The sequence below is a fragment of the Cyprinodon tularosa genome, unplaced genomic scaffold, assembly GCF_016077235.1.
Source record: "Cyprinodon tularosa strain WSP-4 unplaced genomic scaffold, ASM1607723v1 ctg472, whole genome shotgun sequence".
Classification (NCBI taxonomy): Eukaryota; Metazoa; Chordata; class Actinopteri; order Cyprinodontiformes; family Cyprinodontidae; genus Cyprinodon; species Cyprinodon tularosa.
The window spans coordinates 299,934-324,129 of NW_024039199.1; the positions used below are offsets into that span (position 1 = coordinate 299,934).

General features: G+C 38.2%; 1 protein-coding gene across 1 annotated transcript in view; it reads left to right on the plus strand.

Annotated features, from left to right (window-relative positions):
• The first annotated feature begins 411 nt into the window (after positions 1 to 411).
• The window catches only part of reck (reversion-inducing-cysteine-rich protein with kazal motifs), a 74,024-nt gene continuing 50,239 nt past the window's right edge, over positions 412 to 24,196 (plus strand). Inside the window, exons 1-4 of the mRNA XM_038301708.1 lie at positions 412 to 613; positions 14,357 to 14,415; positions 17,608 to 17,682; positions 21,989 to 22,025. Coding sequence (XP_038157636.1) covers positions 430 to 613; positions 14,357 to 14,415; positions 17,608 to 17,682; positions 21,989 to 22,025 — 355 coding nt within the window. The 5' untranslated portion in view covers positions 412 to 429. The remainder of the gene's footprint in view (positions 614 to 14,356; positions 14,416 to 17,607; positions 17,683 to 21,988; positions 22,026 to 24,196) is intronic.

Genomic DNA, 24,196 nt, shown 5'->3' on the forward strand with positions numbered 1-24,196 from the left:
CTGAGATTAGAGTTAGCATTCTGAGAAATAAAATCTGAATTCTGAGATTAAGGTCAGGTTCTGAGGGGGAAACAAAAGGCTGAATTTCTAAGATTAAAGTCAGACTCCTGAGAAATAAAATCAGAATTCTGAGATTAAGGTCAGAATTCTGAGAAAAAAGTCTGAATTCTGCGATCAGAGTCAGGTTCTGAGAAACAAAGGCTGAATTTCTAAGTCAGAATTCTGAGATTAGAGTCAGAATTCTGACTTTTTTCCCTTATTAAACTGAAAAAATATTCAAAAATCTTCTTTTTTCTTTTTAGTCGCCCTAATCCTCTTCCATAGAGCAAAGCAGAAACACTAAAACTTTCTGTGGATCCAGTAGTCTGAACCTTTGGAAGCAGGATCCTGCTGTGGAGCGCGCATGCTCTGTTCGCTCCCTGCTCGCATATGCGGCAGTGGAAATGGAGAGTTAACGGGGATCCATGGAAGTGGCATTCCACAGCACCGCACTTTTTCCTGACTTTTCTTCTTCACGATGCACTTTGGGATTTCAATAAGATGCGTGCCTGTTTCCCGATAACGAGCTTCCTTCTGGCCATCAACATTTACTGCCAGCAGCTGCGAGCTCAGGGTGAGTCTGTCCCTGACTTTGCTCTCAAACTTTCCAAACTGCATCCAAACCGATCCGCTTTTCCCTGGAAGAAAAAAAAACTAGCTTTGCTGAGCTTCGGACTGGTTAGATGGTACAGTGATGTTTTCTATGGTTTGTCTTCGGGGAAAAGCGGAAAGACGTCCACCCTGCGCATTTACTGGGATTCAGAGTTTCTTGTTTTGTTTCCTTCAAATGTAAAAACGCTGAAGTTGGCATCTGATTCACAGATTCTGACACGGTGCCTCCGTGTGACGCCTTTTAAAGTTCATACTTTGATCATCTTTCCTTGGTAATACAGTCCATTATCTAAAGAATCTGGGACTCCATGAAGGCAAAGATGTCAGCGGGATGGGATTAGGAAAAGTCAGCATTCATCCAAGAGTACTCAAAAATTTAAAGATTAGAACTACATCGTATTTTTTCTCAAGTAAAGTTAAAATAAATGGGGAAAATGGCTCCTCCAGCTTTTTTTTAATATATTGTCATTACACTGTCACAAGTAGATATAAACCCTCAGCATTTAACACATCCCCTGGGGAGCAGTGGGCTGCCATTGTGTGCCCCCCAGGGAGCAGTGTGGGATTAAGGGTCTTGCTCTATGTGAGTGGGTTTCGAACTCACAACCTCAGGATTCCAGCTCTATTCTAATCACTCCCATAATAATAATTGAACTTTATTGATCTCACATTGGAGAAATGTGCCTCTGCATTTAACCCATCCCTTGGGGAGCAGTGGTCTGCCATCGTGGGGCGCCAATAATCTGGGATTAAGGGTGTTTCTCAGAGAGCCAGAGTCTGTGGGAGTGGGGCTCGTGCTCACAACCTCAGTGTTCCAAGCCCCTAACCACTAGGCCGCCACTCCCCACAAAATCTGCCAGATAGATATGATTTAAACTAGTCTAGTACTGTTACTTTTATCAAATGTATCAAATGCAGCACTGGGGCTCGAACTTGAACTCTGAACCTCAGGATTGTAATCTCTATGCCCTAACCACTAGGCCGCCACTCCCCTCATGAAGCAAACTTATTCAAATACTGAGTAACTAATCAAATTATATAAGTTAAAGAAACATAGAGTTATCTGCTAATTTTGAAAATGAGATAAAAAAAAATTTAAATATCTAACACTCAGTCATCAAACAATCATTTTTTTATTATCTTTAATACAATTGAGTCTTTTTTTTGACAAAAGACCTATGATGCTATAGGCCTATTTAACATGCAATAAATAAATATAAGTAAATAGATTTGACATTCAGTACTTTATTGTCATATACACTTCCGTGCACGCAGCCAGGGTCTGTAACATCATCAGTTCTCAGGTGAATATATGCGCTATTAATTAAACTTCACAACAACACTATGACAACGTAGATTGAGTCAGCTGGCATGAACCTCAATCACTGTGTTTATGTCACACGTGACTCTATTAGCTCCAAAATCCTTTTACGAAAACCACAAGGAAATAATTATATTATGATACTATTTTAATGTTATTGAACAGTTCTCCTCAGAAAAACAGTTCTCTGATTTCAACGTGGCCTGTGGTAAAGGGTATAATAGTCACTAATGCAACTTTTTTGGCATTGAAATAACAGGACACCCTGTGGAAATGTTATAATGAATTTTACACTGACCTTTTCAGTCTTTGGTAGAACATAAAATGTATAATTTGTTAATTCCTTGAACTCTTTGTTTCAGAAAGTTGTTTTTTTCCATTGTTTTTGGTTCTGTAAAACAAACTTCTCAGTTTGGATGGATTTGAAATTCTGCTTTTGAAATATCAGCTGAAACTCTCTAAACTTCAACATGTTTTTTGTTTTTTTTACCATCTTATGTGAGGGTAAATGAAATGAAGGCCAGATATTTAGAAAGATATAGATTTTTTTTTTGTTTTTTTGTCAGAAAACAAAGGAAATGGCTTCCTATTGTGCTAATGAATTCATTAGGACATGTTTGGTCAGTTAAAAGAAAACAGCTTTGCCTCACACCAGTGCAATAAAACAACTGGTGTTGATTTGGCTTTCACTTGTTAATTGGCAGAGTCAGCATGGAGCTGTTGGTTTTCAGACACATTTCTGTTTCTCCTTTGGTCTCTTAAGGAGACCTTTTGCTGTTGCCACAGTTTTATTTGCTGTGCCCGCTTTGTCCCAAGGCCTCTCTCACTGAGTCTATTTTCAGAGGGGCTGTACAGTGTTATAAATTGGTCTAACGTACAGCTAAGGATGGTCTTTGAAGTTTAGTGCACATGGGTGCAGGATGTGGATTACCTCTGATTAAATATCACTTTGTTCAGCCCATTTTTTTCCCCTCCCTAACACATCTGCTCCAAACATGAAAGAGGCTAAACTCTTAGATCCTCATTTGGGCTGCACATTGTCTTCAAGAGCCTTCTGTCAGTGAGAAATCCCTCCAAAAAAAAAACACTTTTCTTTTTTATGATATAAATGCCATAATAACTTGCCAGAAACTCATTCTCTTAATAATGTTTCTATTTTGTGTTCAAGTCTGCAGAAATGTTGTTGACAAACAAACTGTGCGCAGTGTTTTCCTTCTTAGTTTATTTCATGGTGTGATCTGTTTCTTGGGACTAGCCAGGAGGTAATGCATCTGGAACCAATTTAGCTGTGCGAAGCAGAGAGGGGAAAGCAGGGAGGGAACAGACGCTCTTTGCTTTTTGTGTCCACTGTGACCAGACATAGTCCTGAGTCCCACAAACCTAATTTATGGTGTGGTAAACACAAGATTAAAGTGCACACAGCTGAAGGTTTTGGCCAGAGTTTGGTGGAACAACTATTGAACTGACTAAGACACAAATGCCTAAGTGTTGTACTTAAAGTCGTAGGGAAATCATATTTAAATGTCAAATCATTCTGGCTTAAACATGTGTATAAATGTACTCTTTATCAGATGATATGGTCCCAAAATTAGAAAATTTTTATTTAAAAAACAAAATCCTGTCTTAAAATCAATGGGGGGTTTTTCCATTATCTTATGCTGGCCAGTTAGTTATACGTCGGCCTGAACACCTAAATTCGGGCAATAACGTATCAACGGTCATCTGTCAATCAAATTTTTTCGGTCATAGCCTCTTGATTGATATGTCACAGATAATATATAGGGGTTGACGTTAAGGATTTTTACCACTTGCCCTTTGGGCAAGTGACTTTCACATTTCATTTGCCCAGAAACAATTTTTACTTCCTGGTGTGTATCTGCATGTGTCAGATAATGAACTCAAGCCTACATTACCTTGTTAACATGCTTTTCAATCCTTCCTGCACATTCTTTTCAAACTAAACTTTGCTTTAAACTGTTGTGTGCTTGGGAAAATATAAATTGTAATGTTAAAAATCTAAAAAATACTTGACAGGTTAAAAACTTAAGATAAATCACAAGACATAAGTCAATGTCACAAATGAATAACTTTTATTTTAGAGTGATGGTATGTTGATACAAGATAATACTATTAATATAATGTGACTTTTCTAGAGAATCATTATACATCGTTATTTTATACAGGGTTTCCACAGTCTTACATCATTTTAGAATTCCCTGACTTTCAACTGACTCAGGATTAGTTTTCCTTGACAAAATAAATGCAGCTGTTTGTCGTTTTGGTAATTACATCAAAATTACTGCTAGGTCAACAAAAATCACGCCATCTGGGGGAAAATCACGCAGCGTTTTCAAATCTTGCGGCTTTTTGAAATCACGTGAGAATGTGTACAAAACAACAAAAATGGCGCCGGCAACGCTTCTAGGTCGTTATCATCGAATGTCGGTGATTTTAAAGTAATTTTAAATAATAAATAATTTTCTTTGCGATCATTGCATTTGCCCAGCAAATGCAATGAAATTTGTACTCTACCAACAACAAAAGCTACTTGCCCCGGGAGATCGGGCGATGGTTAACATCGAGCCGTGATATACGTAATGGTTGAAATAAGAATAATTTCCTATCTTAGTGAGTTCTGTCCCAGTGTTCACGGGGATGGACGTCTGTGTCTTCGGCAGGCGTAGAGCTAACAGAACTGGCAGCATTGCGAGGCAAGGGCTCAAACATGTACGGCTGTAAGCCTTCTACACCAAACCAAGCTTCTGGCGTCCTCTTCCACAACATCTTTGTCCCCGCTTTCCTCTTCTAAATAAATAAAAAATGTATGATGGAGGAGACTCCTCCATGACTTCCTACACAAAACTCTCCTCCTCTTGCATGTTTCCGCTGTCCATAGCGTTTATTGACTGTCGTTTCTAAGTCACCAGTTTAGTGCTACTTGGTCCCAATAGAATTTCCCATTGGGAACCTACTAGCACTAAGTTGCTAACTGGTTAGCAAGATGATTCAGAGAAACCGGCTACAATCAAACGTGTTTGCGAACCTTCCGCCACGACAATCCCACCCTCTTGATAAACGACCAATCACATTCACTTTATTCACTCGTGTAAAGTCGGGCACCACTCTGGAGAATTCGGTAATGGAACGGTTGCAGCAGCCGTTTCCCTACGAATTTAAAACTACTTTCTTCCACAAGCTACAAATGATATTAAGAGGGGATGACTTTGAATTTCATATTTGCTTATAATTAGGAGTAATTGGTTTCATCTTTATAGCCAGACCTACCCCACCGAGCAAAAATTGGTTGAAAAGACACTCAAAAGACAACATCATTAATATCCATACGACATCAACATTTGGTTGAAAAGTGAAAAACATTAATTTTCATGTCATTGAAAAGCCATTGAAAACTGGGTTTGCAACGTCTCTCAGTGTCCATTACTGGACTAAACTGGGACAAAATCAGACCGTTCATCTATTTGTGGACAAAATAAAGACTATGATGAACCGTCCAGATTTAGCCTAAAAACCAACGTCTAAATCAGTTATTCCCAACCAAATCATGTTGAACAGGTGGTGTTGAGAAAATATTGTTTTTTGTTTGTTTTTGTTTTTTTTGACTAAAGACCTATGAGCCTAAAGGGCTATTTAAAATATAGTAAATAAAAATAAATAGACATCATCGGTTCTCAGGGGAATATATGCGCTATGAATTAAACTTCACATTGACACTATAACAGCATAGTTTTGGCATGGGCCTGAGTCACTGTGTTTATGTCACTCCTAACACTCTTAAGGCTGCGTTATGTCAGGATTAGACTATGTAAATTTACTAGTCTGCTACCGTGAGCGGGATACCTCTGTACTCGGTGACCACTTGGCTCTTTGACGTTGAACTTGTGTTGAGTAGGCCTCAAAATAATTAAATTAAAATACAAATACACGCAATAGTAAAAAAAAAAAACTAAAAAAAAACGTACCCCCTAGTGACGACAGGGAGATTTTTAATACATTTTATTTTTTAAATCTTCCTTTCGCCGTAGGGGGTGCTGTAGCACGCCCACTTCCCACGGCCATGCTGGGATCTATTCTGCTTTGTGAGGTCCTGATTGAAAAATTAAACAGAAAATACAATGGATTTCTGGCTTTCATCTTTTCCTTATGATACATTAGAGTTCCAAGTCCATTCAATAACAGCAAGATGTACAGTAGCTGTGGAAAACTCTGTCCCCCACCCTGTTTGACACCCTGTTTATACCTGATTGCTGGTTTTCATAAACAAGTAGCTGGACAGGATGGCCAAATATGTCTACTTCCGGAAACATTTACAGGGTTCCAGTGGGTCCTTAAAAAGTCTTAAAAGGCATTGAATTCTTCAAAATAAAACTAAGGCCTTAATTGGTATTAAAATGTCTTAAATTAGTCTTTCCTAGGTCTTAATTTTTAAAACATCATAAATAGGATTATTATTATTATTACGATTTATTTTTGTAATCTAAATAAAACTTCTTTCTTCTCTCATAAAATTTTAAAAATAACAATTTTTTTTTTTATATATAAAAAGAGAAATAACGGCTCGCCATTATTGGTTCCGTCCCGATAGCGGAACCAATAAAAGCGTTGTTGCGGGCGGGACATTTGGGAGATGCACCATTAACTTTTTGTCTGGGTTGCTGCTGCTAGATACTTTCAGACACAGCAGGCAAACCTGTGGCAAGCCAGGCGATGGGAAAGAAGGAGAAGACAATGAGAAAAAGAGAACATAGAAAGTGTGGACTGCTGGACGAACTGCAGTGAACTGTTGCGAAGCAGGATTGAACAGAATCCCCCCAATCAATAACATTCTGTAAACTAAACATTTGATCATTCATCAATTATATAATTAATCCTCTCATTTAGCATATGATTTTTATTATCGCTCTATAACTAGTATGATGGTATTGTTACAGAGTTTTTTTGCTATTCTGTCCTTTCAGCCATTCTTTGTGTAGCAATTTGTCTCTGTTCTTGTTGTGTGCATGAAGCAATTCAGAAATGGGCCAGGAATCATTAGCAGGCAGATTGGGGCCTCACACAACAAATGAGTGAATGGGCCCCATCATCCCGTCTCCTGCCTCTAGTAATCATGTCACCTGACATTGATTGCAAAGGATGAAGACCTTTCTGAGTCAAACATTCATACCATTCTGTGGCTTAGCTCACTAAAGCCAAACAACCAACTTTGAACAGGAATGTTGGTGAATATTCTCAGTCATCCAGGTCATAGTCATTCCAAAAAAGTTAAAAAAACAATTCACTGGACTTTGTTTCCAAGTTTCAAGACGTTTCGATTCCCATCCAGGAAGCTTTTTTAATTCAAATGTCAGAAATAGCGTTGCTTTATACAGTAGCCTGTATACAGGTTTATAGAGTGTATATATGCTGTATGCAGTGCAGGTTGTCTAAGCAATACGAAGTATTCTTTGGCCTACTGTATAAAGCAACTCAACGCTTTTTACAGGATGGGAAGCAAAGCGCCTTCAAACTTGGAAACAGTCTAGTGGATTGTTTTTTTTCAACATTTTTAACAGGATTGTACATGCTGACAAAAGAATGCTGTGGTTTTTAATTGTTCATCAGTGGACACTTAAAGGAATAGTACACCCAAAACATGATTAGCCTTCATTTTCTACTCACCCCCATGCTGAACAACACTCTGGAGTACTTTTTTGATATCTCAAATGCATCTGGAGATCTGGGAGGCTTCTTGCTGTCTGCTGACATTCAAAGAAATGGAGGTCTATGGCGCCCGAGGCAGAAAGGTCCATAAAAGTCCACAAAAAACGTGTCAATATTCCTCCATACTGCTCGTTCAATGTATTCCAAGTGTCCTGAGTGGGTAGCGTCCAGAATTTACTCGAAACGAAGTCATTTAGAATGTTTTTAGAGCATAAACAGTAGTGTATAGGATTTCCTAAAAGCGCGCGCCTGCGCGTTCACGAGTCTACGGAAGCCGGCAGACCAAACCAGATGAAAGTGCGCATTCAGCGTCTGCTCTGCCGATAATGCAAGCGTAGAAGAAGAAATGTGCTGTTTACCTGTGCAAAGAAAGAAACAACGAAAGAAAAATGTCTGAGGACTTCAGTGTTGAGGAAGAGCATGAGTTCTTTGCCGAGCTGAATGCGCACTTTCATCTGGTTTGGTCTGCTGCGGTTTCCGTAGAGTCGTGAACGCGCTTTTAGGAAATCCTATACACTACTGTTTATGCTCTAAAAACATTCTAAATGACTTCGTTTCAAGTGAATTATGGACGCTACCCACTCAGGACACTTGGAATACATTGGACGAGCAGTATGGAGGAATATTGACAGGTTTTTTGTGGACTTTTATGGACCTTTCTGCCTCGGGCACCATAGACCTCCATTATTTGAATGTCAGCAGACAGCAAGAAGCCTCCCAGATCTCCAGATGCATTTGAGATATCAGAAAAGTACTCCAGAGTGTTGTTCAGCATGGGGGTGAGTAGAAAATGAAGGCTAATCATGTTTTGGGTGTACTATTCCTTTAAAGAGGACCAACTCTGCCATATTTAAAAAAAAAAAAACAGACATAGATAAACGCTCAATAAATAAATAAGCCTACAATTAATTGCCACCAAAAATACAATAAACAAATAAATCCTAAGTAGAAATTACATTATACAGTGAGATATAAATGTATATAACTCTTTTAATTAGCTTCTTTATTTATTTGCCTTTGTAATATTTACCTTATTTATTTTTTTGTCCTTTATAATCTTCAACTTTATTTTTTTAATTACTTATATTTTTAAGTATTTATTTATGTGCATTTTAAAATATTTTTGTCTGTTTTATTCTTCCTTTGTATTTTTTTTACCCTAGTTATTTCTTCGCCACTGTTTATTTCTACCTTCCCTTTTTACAGTTCTGTATGCATTTCTGTCTCATTATGCAAATGAGGAGGGGGTGTGTCCTAGAGAGTCCACTTCTGCTCATTGGTTGGCTTGGCGGTCCATCTCCTTAACTCACAGAGCTCAGAGTACTAAGTTAAAAGTTCTCTCTCTTTTCTATTGCTGTTGTTCAATAAAAGCACGTTTTAAGATTATTTGAGGCGAGAACCTTATACTTTTAAGCATCTCCATATGGCCCATTCACAGATTTAATGCGTAATTTAAAAGAAAATGTTACGAACTTGAGAGGACCGCGGCAACCAGAGGAGCTCCGAGGCTAACGGCAGACCGTCTGCAGCAGCACTCTCTCTGCATAGCCATGTGTGAAGGACCGCTAGCTATTATGGCAATTTTTTGTTGTATTTGAAGAACATACTTGGCGAGGCAGAAATGCATACAAAAATGTAAAAATGACAGGCAGAAATAAATAGCGGCGAAGAAATAACTAGGGTAAAAAAATACAAAGGAAGAATGAAACAGACAAAAATATTATAACATGCACATAAATAAATACTTAAAAATATAAGTAATTAAAAAGTAAAATTGAAGATTATAAAGGACAAAAAGATAAATAAGGTAAATATTACAAAGGCAAATAAATAAAGAAGCTAATTAAAAGAGTTATATACATTTATGTCTCACTGTATAATTTAATTTCTACTTACATTTATTCGTTTATTGTATTTTTGTTGGCAATTAATTGTATGCTTATATATTTATTGAGCCTTTATTTATTTCTGTATTTATTTTTAAATATGGCAGTTGGTCCTCCATAGACACTGTTCTCTTTTCAGTCTCATAATAGCTCCCAGCAGTGAACAGATTGTTGCTGCTGCAGGGCAGTTCTCCATATAAGGACAGGTATACAGGAAGCTCTCAAACCTTGTTTAGTGCTTTTCCCCAATGTCAAACATTCAAATGTATCCATTGATGTTCTATACCCAGAGGTTTCAAGTAACTAAGTACAAACACTTTGATACTTTACTTAAGTAGAAAGTATGAGTATCTATACTTTAAAGGAGTAATTGATTTTCACTTTCTACTGCTTACATTTTAAAAATAGACTGTTTTGTTTCATTTGAGCTCATTTTGGTTATGGGTTGTTGATATTTAAAAAAAAATAATAAAAAACATCAAAATAATTAATTAATTTCTCTCTGGGTGGACTCGGTACTGCACCAGAATAAATAGTTCAAGATGATGCAAACTTACATTTGACACAGTTGCTTTTGGTTATTAACTAACAATGAAATGAAATATATTTTAAACAGCAGGATTTATACTTCTACTGTGGTAATAAACATTAATACTTTTGACACCTCTGTCAATACAGAATATGTGTGTAAATCCCTTTATTGTCCCAGAGTGGGGAAATTGACTCTCTGCATATAACCCATCCCTTTGGGGAGCAGTGGGCTGCCATTGTGCGGCGCCCAGGGAGCAGTGGGGGGTTAAGGGTCTTTCCCAGAGTCTCAGGGTCCAGGCTATGGGGATCCAACCGGATACTTTCAACCTTCACAGAGCAAAAGCGCACTGCCTTATCCACTAGGCTAACACTCCCCCTAAGAGACAAACAGAACAAATCAAAAGAATTAAAATAATTTTAAAAACCCTGCAGACTTCCTTGGTGGAATTTTCTAACAGTATTTTAAGCTGATAGAGCTGGGGTTATTTGGTTTCAGGTCTTTGAGGTTTCAGGCAATAGATGAGACTTGGATAGTGAAGTACTCATTTCAGTTGTGTTACTAGTTCCGACTTTTATCGGATATCACAGAAAAATACTAAAAGTGTTGTGCAAACATGCACCATGGAACCAGCTGAAATTAGCAGCCAAGCCAAAGCCCATTTTCGGTGAGCGAATGCACCGCACCTTTGTGTAGGGACAACATTTTGATGTGGATGCTGTTGAGCCGGGCATACGCTGCAGTATTTGCAATCATTGCTTGAGCACACACCGTACGAGGAAACGGCAGGGTTTAAAAGGTCACACTTTACGTCTAAAAACCACGCCAGACTGCCTTTGCAATTTGTGCAATTTTGTGCTGAAAGTAGGGCTGCAACAACGAATCGATAAAATCGATAAAAATCGACTTTTAAAAGCGTTGGCAACGAATTTAATCATCGATTAGTTGTGTCGCGCGATTAATGCGTCATCCGCCGCCGCCGTCATCCCGGGGAAGAAAAAAAAATACGGCAGAGCGAGTCAGCGCCGCAGTTGCAGTGTTGACAACTCAGCGACTTTTCAGACCCCTCCAGCAACTATTTCTTTAAAAAGCTACTAGCGACAAATCTGGCGACTTTTTACGGTGTCACTGGCGGCTTTTGGAGACTCTTACGTGAAAGCATGTATCGTTCCTACTCTTCTCCTCCAGCGGCAGCTGCTGCCGTGGGGCGCCTCCCCCATCCCAACCCCTTTCTCTCTCTCCCTCTCAGCGGGGCAGTCAGAGCCGCAGGATTTTAGTGAGGAGTTTACCCTCAGCGTCCAGACTGCAAATGAAGCGCGCATGCCCCGGGATTGACGGCGCAAATTGATCACAATAATTAAAATAGCCTGCGCTTTGTAAAGTGAAAAAAGTCGTAACATGCAACTTTTGTAAAAACAAATGAACATGGCACGGAAGCACCACTGTTATGATGCAGCACCTAAAAAGAAAACACGCTGGAGCCTTAGATGTCAGTGAAGAGAGCTCATCAGCAGGATGAGCGACCATGTTTGTTTCGTTTTAAAGTGGGGAAACGTAACGTTAGTTTCTCAGGTAGCTCATCTGATGCTTTCCTTACCGTGTTAGTAGGTTACAGACAGTGATAAGGTTGGCTACTTATTTTACTTTTAATATCATTTGAATTAGCTTAAGCAGCGTTTATATTTTCTTTATAAATAAATTAATTTGCAAATTATGAGGGCAAGGCTTTTAAAGTTTAAATCTTCTGGCAAAGATAAAGTAAAGAAGATCCTGCAATTTATGGAAGTAAAGCAGAATAAAATCCAGCAAGATCAGTAATATGTCAATTAATTATCTGCCACATTCCCATGTAAATATCTGTCTTTGGAGGATGTGTTTTTTAGCACCCCTAGTTCTCTCATTTTTATTCCAAATACAATTTATAATTTGAATCACAGGGCTATTTTTATCTCTATGGTTCAGTATTTTCTCAAGTAGCAACTTTAACTGCTATACTTTCCTGTCTTAAAAGGCAGAACTCTTCTAGTCTATAAAAACCTAATTTGTTGAAATGGGGGGACCTATTGTTTGAATCCCTTAGGGGCTTTTAAAAACAAAAATGCCTGTCTCTTTGCGCTTTATGAAACAAAATACCCTATATTTTGTGGATGTACAGCTACATTTCTCATGTAAGTTTGCGTAGTTTTAACACAAACATTTATTTTTCATATTGCACCAGTACAGTTAATGAGAAACCTGTACTTGCGTGCTTGTTTGTTCTGTCTAAAATGTTTATTTTGGAATGAAGAGGTTAATATAAAAAAAATATTTTGTGTCCGATTCATCGATTAATCGAAAAAATAATCGGCCGATTCATCGATTTTCAAAATAATCGTTAGTTGCAGCCCTAGCTGAAAGGCCTAAAAAGGAAAGGTGACGCCTTATTTGGACAAAGCCATGGCTGAACAACCCTGGCTACTACAGGCTGTCAATTTTAAAGAAAGAACTCAATTTCACTCGCATCCCCGCCATGCTTCTGTGTTTTCCTCTGAGAAGAAGAAGAGTCCTTGTTTCTGCATTGACTTATTTGCTACGACCACCTTATGACAGCCGACTGAATTTCAAACCTGTTTGATTTTCTCCCGACCTTACGATTCCTGATCGGGGAGGTCGTGGTAAGAGGCTAATCCCCCCTCATTAGCCCCTGTACAATACACGTTGCAGGACGCATGAAGAGGCTCAACGTCACATCCTCGCATCCTTGCCAGAAAAGGGCAAAAAAAATCGTAGAGAGTATGCCTGACTTAAGGAATTTACATAGGAGCATTCTGAAAAATACGGTACTGATTAATAGGGTTGTCAAAAGTATCGATTCTCAAAAAAGTATCGATACTGAAATGTTGTATCCGGATACAATACTCGCTTCTAAAAGTATCAATGCAGTGCCACCACCAGTGGCACCTAAGCAGTCCTTCATCTAAAGTGCAGAATAGAGGAAAATGCACTTTAAGAACACTGTGTAATTGAATAATTCTGGGAACTTTTCAGTTTCAGACTTTTTTTTTTGTAAGAGGTGCAGCCGCTGAGAATTATTTTTGTTTCTTAACCGGTTTGGCTACTGTCATTGTTCTGTGTGCAAAGCATAGCCAAGGTAGGAACACTTAATTTTAATTCTATAAGTTTTTTTTTTATCAAGCTTGCTTAATATTGTGCACAGCAAAAAACCTTTATTGTATTTATTTGTTGTATTTTGTTTATTAATGAAAATATTTCTGTAGAATTTTGGAGTCTTTGTTTTTATCCTTGTGGTATCGAAAATGGTATCGAGTATCGAGTATTTTCCTTAGTATCGGTATCGAGTTGAAAAATTTAGTATCGTGACAACCCTACTGATTAATTAAGCTGTGGAAAATGTCCTGCTCGAGGTCAGTAATTCAGACATTCAAAACGCAAACTGAATGCATTATGATTAGCCAGACTCACCTTACTTCCTGGCAATTTAGACAGATTCTTAATAATGGCTGTGAACACTTACAGCAATTTTATGGGCCATTACCTGCCAAAAAACTCCTCTGTTAATGCAGTTGCTGGCAATTAAAGCTGATCAATTGTAACGTACGGCTCTATGCGTTTCCCCAGATTGTAAAAAACCAACCCAGGTCAGTTTTGGGCCCTTTGTTCTCGGCTAAAGAAACTCATCAGACTGCTTAGTACCTGTTTCCGGGTAATCCGTGGAGAAAGGAATCGTTCATAAAAGTTTGTGATTTGTCATTTGAAATTATTTGAAAGAATTAACAAAATATCTAAACCTACTTAGTAAAAGGAGAACATGAGCTGGACCTTTTTTCCTTTACATTTTTAACTTTTCAGAGGTGATGCGTCTTGACTAACACCACTGCTTACAGTAGCAGCCATTCAAAATTCCCCCACTTTCCTTGATGGGCCCTTGGCTGGTCCCCTACAGTTCATTTTAAACATCAATATTTGTACTAAAATATTCTTTCTTTCATGATTTGTGGACATTAAGATCTAAAGAGAAGCGTTATCTCCTGGTCAGACCCTGTAATTCAGTGAAGGGGTGGAGTCAGAGTAACAAAATATGCATGCCCAGGAGAAGGCCAGTGGCTGGAAGTTGGAGGGGATTTACCGTAGCTGGGAGCTGCAGGGAAGGCGGCTGCCATTCGGCTTGCTTTTGACTGGGAAGAGCCATTTTGAACGGCTGCTAATGTAGGTGAGGATTTTTTTGCTAACTCTTCATTTCTTTGTCTACAGATTCCTCCTGTTGCCAATATGCTGCTGAGGCATCGCCCTGCAAAGAAGCTTGTGAGCAGGTATGATCAAATCAAATGTTTGCATTGTGCCAATTTAAAACACATCACCTCAAGGCGCATTACAAAGTCAATTCAATCAAATCTTACAGACAGATTTACTAAAGTATCATTGGCTTGCACAAATCACTCATCCTGTATGGGCTTATATGTTCTTAGAAAAATGTACAGAATATGTGACAGAATTAAGAAAATGAACTTTCAATTCAATTTATTCCTATAGCACCAATTCACTAACCTGACTCCGCCAGATGGATTTGCTCCGCATATCCATCTGATACCTTCCGTTGAAGTAATTTTGGGAAGGGGCGAAAATACTGGTTAGCTGATTGGCCTATGTTGGTGATAGACGGGCCAAATAAACCAATCAGATCAACGAAGCATATGAGGTAACAGAGCCACGACGAAGAGGAGCCAATTGATAGATCAAACTCTTGCCCAAACCAGTCGGGAGAAGAGCAAAAACATCTTTTCCTCTGAGAAAAGCCTCCAGAGCAGTGTTTTGCTCTTCTTTCAGTGAAGAAATACTCTGTAATTCCGATAAAACTTGCTCGATAGCCACGCTAACGCTAGTTTCATCGGCTGAAGCCGCCATGTTCTTTAGACTGAACTGTCACGCTTCTCGTTGCGTCACACCTCAACCCGCCTCAAAGCCAACGCTGATTGGACGTTCGTTTGGTGAACTGCTCCAAATTTTCTTCAACGGAGAGTCTCCAGACTGATCTGCGAGTGAAACCTTGAAAGCTCGCGAGATCAGGATGGTCTCACAAGGCTACCAATTTACAACATCCCAAGGCACTTTACAGATCACCAGATCATCCAGTCAGATTGATTCAATCGCTCTTGCCAAGCATGTATGTAGTAACAGTGGAGAGGAAAACATATAGTAAGAGATTGAATTAACAAATTCTGCAGGGTGGGAGAATAGAGATAGAATGAAGTAGAATTGAAATAGGGGTCCCTATGCCCTCCAGCAGTCTAAGCCTATAGCAGCATAACTATAGAGATAGAGCTGGATAACCTAAGCCACTCTAACTAAAGCTTCAAAAATGAACTATGCAGTTTAAGTAAAATAAACAATGGGGAACTAATATTTATTACTGAATTACTGGTTCTATTACAGGAACCAGTGCAATCGAATCCCATGCAAACTACACTGTGTATGAATATTTGGTAAAAGGCTAAGGATTAAAAATCATTATCTTATTAGTTTTTTTTTTTTTTTCAAATTGACACAACAGCTAAATAATTCAGACCTTCTAGGAGGATGTAGAGTCTATAAAAACTCAATGACACAAGACAGCACTTCACTGGATGTTTCATTTTGGTAGATGTGATGGAAGTTAAGTTTTTAAATATATTCAGTGGACTAAGATAAGAATAATTGAATAAGTTAAGTAATAATAAAATGAGAAGATCGTGATTATGTTGATTTAATTAGTCCTAAACTCCAACAGGAGATTATTAGATACTAGAATTAGTAAAAATTTTTCACTTGTGAGCAAAACATGGACTAAAACTGGGACTAAATCAGGTGGATAAGCTACAGCAAACAAGAATTAAAGCTTACCAAAAAAAAGCACTAAATGAAGAGAAAAGAAACATTTGAGGTCAGTTGGATGTGATCCTGCACACAGTGTCCACATTGATCACTTAAGCCAGCTGCTGTAAATTTGATTTATATTTACTCAAGTGCTTTGCTTCAAATCTTCATTAATTTTCAAAGTGAATGATGTTAGTCCAGATAAGATAATATAAAATTCAAATATAATACCTCTAAGTAACTGCTCAGAAATCCCCGTCTATTTTCAATTTCTGGCTCAGGTCCTTCATCTCCGCTGCTCTCAGCACAGTGAAGAGGTGTGCTGGTGCAAAAACTAGTTTTGTGCCATTTTTTGGCCCCGATACCAATACCTGGCTGTGCAGTATGGCTGATACCATACCGATAGCATCCTCTGCATCCTACTTGGATGTAAAATTATTGCCATCATGGCTTTGTCAAGCTGCTGCCTACCTTTGTGAAGCAGGAAAAAGACTAATACAAAGTGAATCCAGTAGAACTTTTTATTGCCTTCCTGGAATGGGTGACAATAGTTAAATAAACTTTTGGCTCTAAAAATAGTATCTGTGCCTTATTTGTCCTCGTCAATGTCGATACCACCATTTTAGTGCTGGTTCGGGGCCCCGCCCAATACTGGTATCATTATAACAAAAAAACGGACTGGATATAAACCTGGCATGTCCTCATGTGTCAGCACTGAGGTTGGGTTGAAAACGCAGACTGGCTTTTTATCAGCATGTTATTTCTATAACATATAAGCGGAATGGGGTTGATTTTTATAGTCCGTCAATTTTTAAGCGTAAAAAAATCGGATATTGAGTGAGAGCGTGTGAAGACACTGAGATGTGGGAGTCTCACACCAAATGGCTGAGAATTGACAGACTGGAAGTTGCTTAGGCAATGTGAACGTAAAGCTTGAGTCTTTCAGTTCTTAGATGATAGATTTGTATAATATTTCTGTCAATAAATCCCTGAAATGATTACATACTGTAGCTTTAAGGTCCAAGGTGCTTTGTGAACAGTTCACATCTTCCCCATTTAAAATTCTATGACAAATGTTAGAATTTGGAAAGACTTTTTTCATTCATTGTCATCAATAAAAGCTACTTTCAGAAATCCAATCTAATAAATGCTCACACCTTCCCCATAAAACTGGTTGAATGAGCCTGCAGCTCTGAGTAGTAAATATATATATATATATATATATATTTTATTGCTCCTCAGACGAAATGAGAAGTGAAAACATTTTAGTAACAATTCCAACAATACGTACATTAGATGTAGCAAATCACATGTACTCTGTGAAGTTCAATAAAAATTCCTATAAGAAGGAAGGAAAGGTGTAACAAAATGACTGATGCTAGCCAACCATCACCTGCAGTTACTTAAGGGGTTAAAATCTGGTTCAGCTCTGGAGTCATATCTTATTTTTTTCTCTTCGCTTCTCTGTCCTTTAAGATTTAAAGTTGAACTTTTAGGTTGGAAACTGCCATTTTTGTCAAAGATAATCTCATGAGAAGTTTTCTCAGACATAGCTCTCTCTCATTCAGAATAGCCACTATGTTGACATTCAAGGGTTAGGTATGTTTTTAGATCTTCTTTGCTTCTGACCTTTCTCTTGCTTTATGCCGCAGCTTGCAACCATCAAGAGTGAGTCACGCCTAAAGCATCTTCTCCAGAGGTTACCCAGTTACTGTCCTGAGTCGGTGGTGAGTCCGTTTTCCTTTTATGACAGCCGAGAACTTTTATAGACAACTCTGTTTTTCTTAAACTCTCAGAGCATATGTATGTCCCATTGCTGGAAAAGCTACTAAAACAATTTTTTTATTTACCAGAAATCTTTGAATAGAGTGTTCTGGGCAAGATGACCAGATTTCTGAGGTCAAATCTGGGGACGTTTCCAGCTTGTATATAAAAAAAAAAAAGAACATATCATCAGAATTAAAATAGGAAACGGGGACAGTGATGCTTTTATCCATTTTTACATATTTATTAATGTTTAAACAACTAAAATCAAGTGTAAATCCAGGAACGTTCCTCTCCTATTTCGGAATATCATTCAGTCTTCTCTGTCCTCCTCCCTCTCCATCTTCTATTGGTAGCTGACTTCTACCTGCTCTCTGTTTTACTCGTAGATTTTTCCACCTCTCTCATTCAATCTTCATTCTGTCAGTCTTCTAATCTTCTTTTTCTATCAATCTTACACTCAAACACAATCAAAATCCCATAACTACAGATCAGTAACTAAAAAATTAGAGCATAATTCTTCTATATTACCTAAAAACTAAGACCGTTACTTTAGATTATTGGATTTAAACTATTGGTACTTCAACACACCATGAAGCAAATTTTATCTTGATCAAAATATATATTTAATACTATCAGTTTCATTAAAAGTTTAATTAAATCCAGTCACAACTTCCAAGAGCGCATCTCAAGACATAAAAATAAACTTCTTACCTCAGGCCTGGATGAAGAGATGCCGAGTTTGGAGGTAGAGAACAAAGAATTTTGTATCATCTTAATTATCCCCGTTACAAAGATGCACAATGAAAAGAAATGCTTGAGGAGAAACATGATGGATGCTGATGGTGAGTTTTAATTACGTCATTAAATTAAGCCTTCATTTCCTCATGTTTTGCTCCTATGAATTTAATAATAATACTAATAAAGTTGCGCATGCTCTCCCAGAGCCCCGATGAAGTCGAAGCGGAGCAAGAAAGCTGTCGGCTTTGCTTTGCACAGCGATCTGGAGAGGAGCGGTTGCTCCTTCTCTTCTACCATAATAACAGCCTACATGCAACATTTCCCCCTCATTCATATAACTGTAAAATCTGGGATATTTCCGGGGACAAGTGGTCCAAAATGGGGAATTTCCCCGGAAATCTGGGACCAAAAACATTAACGTATATAAAAATAAATAAATTACAAATAACCGCCGATTCCGATGCAAAAATGTATAAATCATGCATCCCTAGAAGTACAATTTGCATTCCATCCATACATCCAGAAAACTATGGATATGCTGCATTTTAAATATAACATTGCATAATTGTTTCTTGTAAACTTTCTGGTGAAATTGGAGATATATTTTATTGCATGTTGCATGTCCCAGTAAATCTGTTACAGCTTTAATCTGCAGCTCTCCCTACTTCTCTCTGTGCTCTGTTTAAAAAGATTTATGGACCTCTTTACTAATATAATGAAGCCAGAAACAAAATTTATGTCGAAGCTCTGTGTGATTCTGTCTGTACAAGAAAATATTTGTTCATTTTAACCTGTAACTAGGAGTCATTGTCCACTGAGAACCCCAGCTTTTTTGAACTAGTAAAGAAGAACATTTAAACTATATTTTCTCAAGCTTCTTGCATTATATTACTAACTTGTATAAACTTGCAATTTGTTGCTATTTTTAGCTGAAAAAGCTCTGAATGAACTGATTTTTTTTGGTGGTATGATCTCAATTTTTTTTAACCAACTTTAACTTTTACTGAAACAGCGGAAAAACTATGGAAGTAGCTCCCGTTTAGTGCTGCTGTGTGTCTGTCCTCCGAGAGGCAGGACAAGGGAGCAGCAACACTGAAACAAACATTCTGAAAACAAACAGCTGCAGACAACCTCTGTTACCCTCGGCTAAAGGAAATTATAAGGAAGGGGGAAAAAAAGCAGAAATTATTGGTGTGTCAGAAGAAACGGGACCAAGTTGAATCCTTTTAACATCATGGGAGAAGATGTGGAGGTGATGGAGAGTAGAAATAGCTTGGTGTTCACTTGGACAACAAACTGGACTGGAGAAATAATTGTGAAGTCGTCTACAAGAAGGGATAGAATTCAAAACTTATTGGTTTACCTCCACTGAAAATGAAACTTGAATACACAAGGCCTATATTTCTGTTCTTATCTTCAATAATGTCATTTGCAGTTCCCCAGAAATTTCAGAAATAAAAATATTCCCTACAAAGTTCCCATTGTAGGGAACAAAGACCCTTTCAATCAGCCAGACATGTGTTTTATTTGATAAAATTCACTGGTCTTGTTATATTTACCACTGTGTGCTACCAATTTGCTGATGACGATCAACTTTTTTCTCAGAAGCAAATAAGGATTGATTCTCTACAAACATGGATCACGTTCTTAAAAAAGTAAATTTTTTAATGCCATTGAAATAGCAAAAGCAGCCGGTTTGCATGCAAAGTCAATGGTTGACGTGTATCAAGGTGCATCAAAGGGTCCTGCAGCATCTAGAGCAGCAGGAGCAGAGCATATTGACGCTTCGAAGCAGCTGAAGCAGCGCCTCATGAGCTGCTGAGCATCTGAGGTGTGTGACAAGCAGCAGCTGTTGGAGTTGGAAACATTTTTCTGCTGATGCGCCACATCAACCAATCAGAGAAGCTAATCTGGGATCTGGCAGGGAGACGGACACAGCACTGCTGATGCAGAGTGCTATGATCACTCCACTGAAAAAGTTAATTAACGCCTAAATTAACTTAACTTGTAGAAACCTGGCGGCAGAATATGTTTTCTTTTATAAACCTGGAGCCTGCAGTTTTTACCACATCCCTGAAAAAGGCTATTAAAAAGAGTCTGAGCGGCTTCGACGGCGAAATATTTGAAGGCAGGAGGGTAATCTTGATGAACTTACTGCACAGACAATGTTTTCAGGTGGACTTTCTCAATATCACAGCAAATATAGCAAAGCCGCTCTCTGCCATTGAACACAGGAGCAGCAGAAGCATCAGACGCATCTAGACACACTTTACTGGACGTACTTCAGGAGCATCAAAGATGCTCTAGAGGCGCGTCTGACCTTAATGCGGACAAGCAACACAATTAAGCAGCAGAAGTGATTTTGGTGCTAAAATCGCGTTAGATGTGAACGTAGCATTAGTGTAATGTGAGGGTGTGGTCCATGCAAAGCATCACCAACAGCCCTTTACCATTAGTTTTTCTTGTCATTTCCTTAATATTTTATTTATTGATAGCTACAGGAACATGGTAGGGATTTTTTTCAGTTCTACCTGTCTCTTCATCATAATCTGTGTTTCTGTATTAGCCACCAAATAAACACAGATGCTAGACCACTGTGACACTGAGCTCACATCTCGTCTTCTTATCTTCTGCCTAAAGGTAGACAGAAAGGTCATATCCTTGTGAAGTTTTGTGATAAAATAACAAAAATAAGTCATATGTTGAATTTTCTCGGACCCTACAAAAGAAACCCACCCAGAGATGATGTTACCACATTCTAAAGTAGGGATGCACGATATAATCGGCCCACTATCGGTATCGGCCTTAAAACTGAATATCGGACATCGGCCACCCCACCGATATTTAACCTGATATTTGATCAGCTTCTGAGTTTCTAAAGTCTAAAAAAAAAAAAAAAAAATACTACTTCTTCTTCTTCCTCAAAAACTTCTTTTTTACAGACTTAAAAACTTCTAAAGACGAGGGAAAAAATATTGATACATTAAAATATCACATTATCTTCATATGCTGATATATTGCCATTTAAAAACACCATATCAATCTCTTTTACTAATGAAATATTTCTATATGTTATCGTTATGCTACGAAATCCCCCGAAAATTCACAAAATGTTGCCATATTTTTATATGTTGATATATTGACGCAGTATCGATCTATTTTACTAACAAAATTTTACAAGAATTTGCAAAATATCACGAGAGTTTGTAACAGAACGATGAAATTTCACCAGATTTTGAAAGTAAAATAGATCGATACCGCGTTTTTAAAAATCAATTTGATATCAGCATATGAAAATATATTTGAGTATATAATTTTTCAAAGTGTCAGAAATGGATAACAAAACTGCTATTTTCAATGACTACTTATTTTTGTCCAGCTTTAACATCAGTATCGATATCGGTTATCGGCTATATGAGTTTTAATATATCGGCATATCGGATATCGGCCAAAATCCCAATAGCGTCCATCCCTATTCTAAAGGGTTAATAATGACAGCTGCTGACATGATCCTTTTTGTTTCTGCAGAGTGAGCTTTGGATGTGCATCAACTCCACACTCCCAGGTAAGAGAAGAGTGTTCACAAACACACTGTGCACTCTTTAGCTGCTCTTTTACTGACTTAAAAAAAAAAAAAACAGACTGAGGGTCTAAATATCATTAACACTAGAACTCCCACTGGCCGTCAATTTGACGGGTGACATTTTCCCAATGGAACGCATGAGTAGTGATGATGTCATCAACTGAAACGGTTCTAGTATGCGATATAAACTCATTTTGGCCTTAAAATAGGTCTAACATATATTTTTGTTAAAGACTGTATTGTATGCTATTATTATTTGTGGTCTAAATTAAATTAGTAAAATAGATCAGTTTTATTACACAGGTTTGAAATTACAATTTTATTTACAGAAATGGATTGATTCCCCCCGAACATTTCCCGCACACCCCCTTTTCACATTGATGACAAACACAATATGAGTGTTTTTTTTGTGAAGCGCCGAAGCACCTGGCAATGATTGCTTTGACTCCCCAAAGCTGCTCTTCAGTGGCAGAGGGGCTGGTAACCTGGGCCCAAGCTCTGAAAGAACTTTAAATATGCAATTATTGCATGCTGTTCAATAAATAATGAGTGTTTTAATTCAGAGTAATTTTCATTTGAATGTGCTTTACTGGAGGCATCCATGTTTGTGAAAGAACACTACTGCCACCTACTGGTTTGTGACGTCACGGTGCGGTATCGGCTGTTGATCAAGTCCCAGTGCTGTATCTGGGGTTTGTCACAATGCGCTATTATCCAAGTCATCTTGAAAACATTCTTCTTCCAAATGTTGGCTACATATTACGGGTTTTTTCTCTGGTAAGAAGTTCGATGGCAAATCCTCCCTCTCCAAGTTGGCAATCCAACGACGAACCCGTCAATGGAGGATCAGGAATCGGAAAGATGGAATAACTCTTTGGTTTTTTTTCACTTTTCCCCAGTGTATTCCAGCATCCAGCTGCCATACACGTGGGCATTGTCAGTTTCACTATAGCTCTGGTGAATTTCAATGGTGAAGTCCTCTGAAAATCTTCAATAATTGTTGTTGATTGCAGATGTGTCTAGTAGTTCCCATTGATTTAGCTTGTAAAGCAGGGAGAATGGCGCTAGGCTTACCGCACCGTGGCGTCACTGCTGAAAGATGGCAGGAGGGAGGGGTTACTATATTTGGACAAAAATGGCCGCTCCCAGACTACGACAAAACGACAAAAAATATTTTTTTATTTTTTACTGATTAACGCTACATTCATTAAATCACCGCAAACGTATAAGTTGTAGGTATAAATAATGATCCGTTGGTTATATGGATGTGTGTTCCAATTGCATGGCATTGTTTGGCAGCTCGCTTAATGATTCTCTTAACAGTTCCAGGCAGCTCAGGCCTAGCGCTGGGCAGCAAGACTTACGTCGCGTTTTGTACGTAAGTAACATCCTGTTTTTTACGCAAGTAACGCACACAGCATTCAGTAAGCAAGTACGACATGACCAGGCGTAAGTCTAGAAAAGCATAACAAAAAAATGGCGTCCTATCGGGTAAACCGATGGAAAGTTTGGATGTAAAGTGGCAATAAGATCTGCGGGAGGAAATGCATCCAACACGCAGAAACATCTGAGCACACAATGAGGCATACATTTTAGCGAAGGCCATGTTTTTGATGCCTTCTGGACAGAAGCTAAAGTTACGACCAGCATGGAAGGCAACTCTGGTGGGAAGTAGGTCGTCACTGGCTGCAGTGTTGTAGTACTCGAGACCGGTCTCGAGACCAATTTTTTGATGGTCTCGGTCTCGTCTCGGACTTGACCGCATTTGGTCTCGGTCTTGTCTCGGTCTCGGGCGCTGAGGACTCAGCATTTTATTTCAAGACCGGTCAAGACCACAACTGTGGAAATAACACTAATCATCAGAATATTATCAGTTTCTTTAAGATCCTTCTTTTTATTGGATGCTTGGATTCAAATCCAAGCAATAACCTGTCTCATTGGTAAATGCAGTGAAGGAGATCAATCTATTTTTTAAACAAATTATCTGTCTCATAACATATTTCACAACTTGGTGACAGATATAGATTTATTTAAGAAAAGTTATATGATATAGCTTTAATCTGTATATGAGAGAGAAACAAGAGAAATGATTGGCTTTTTTTTTCAGTTTTACACTTTTATAGAATTTTGCACATTGTTTTGAAATAGCACAT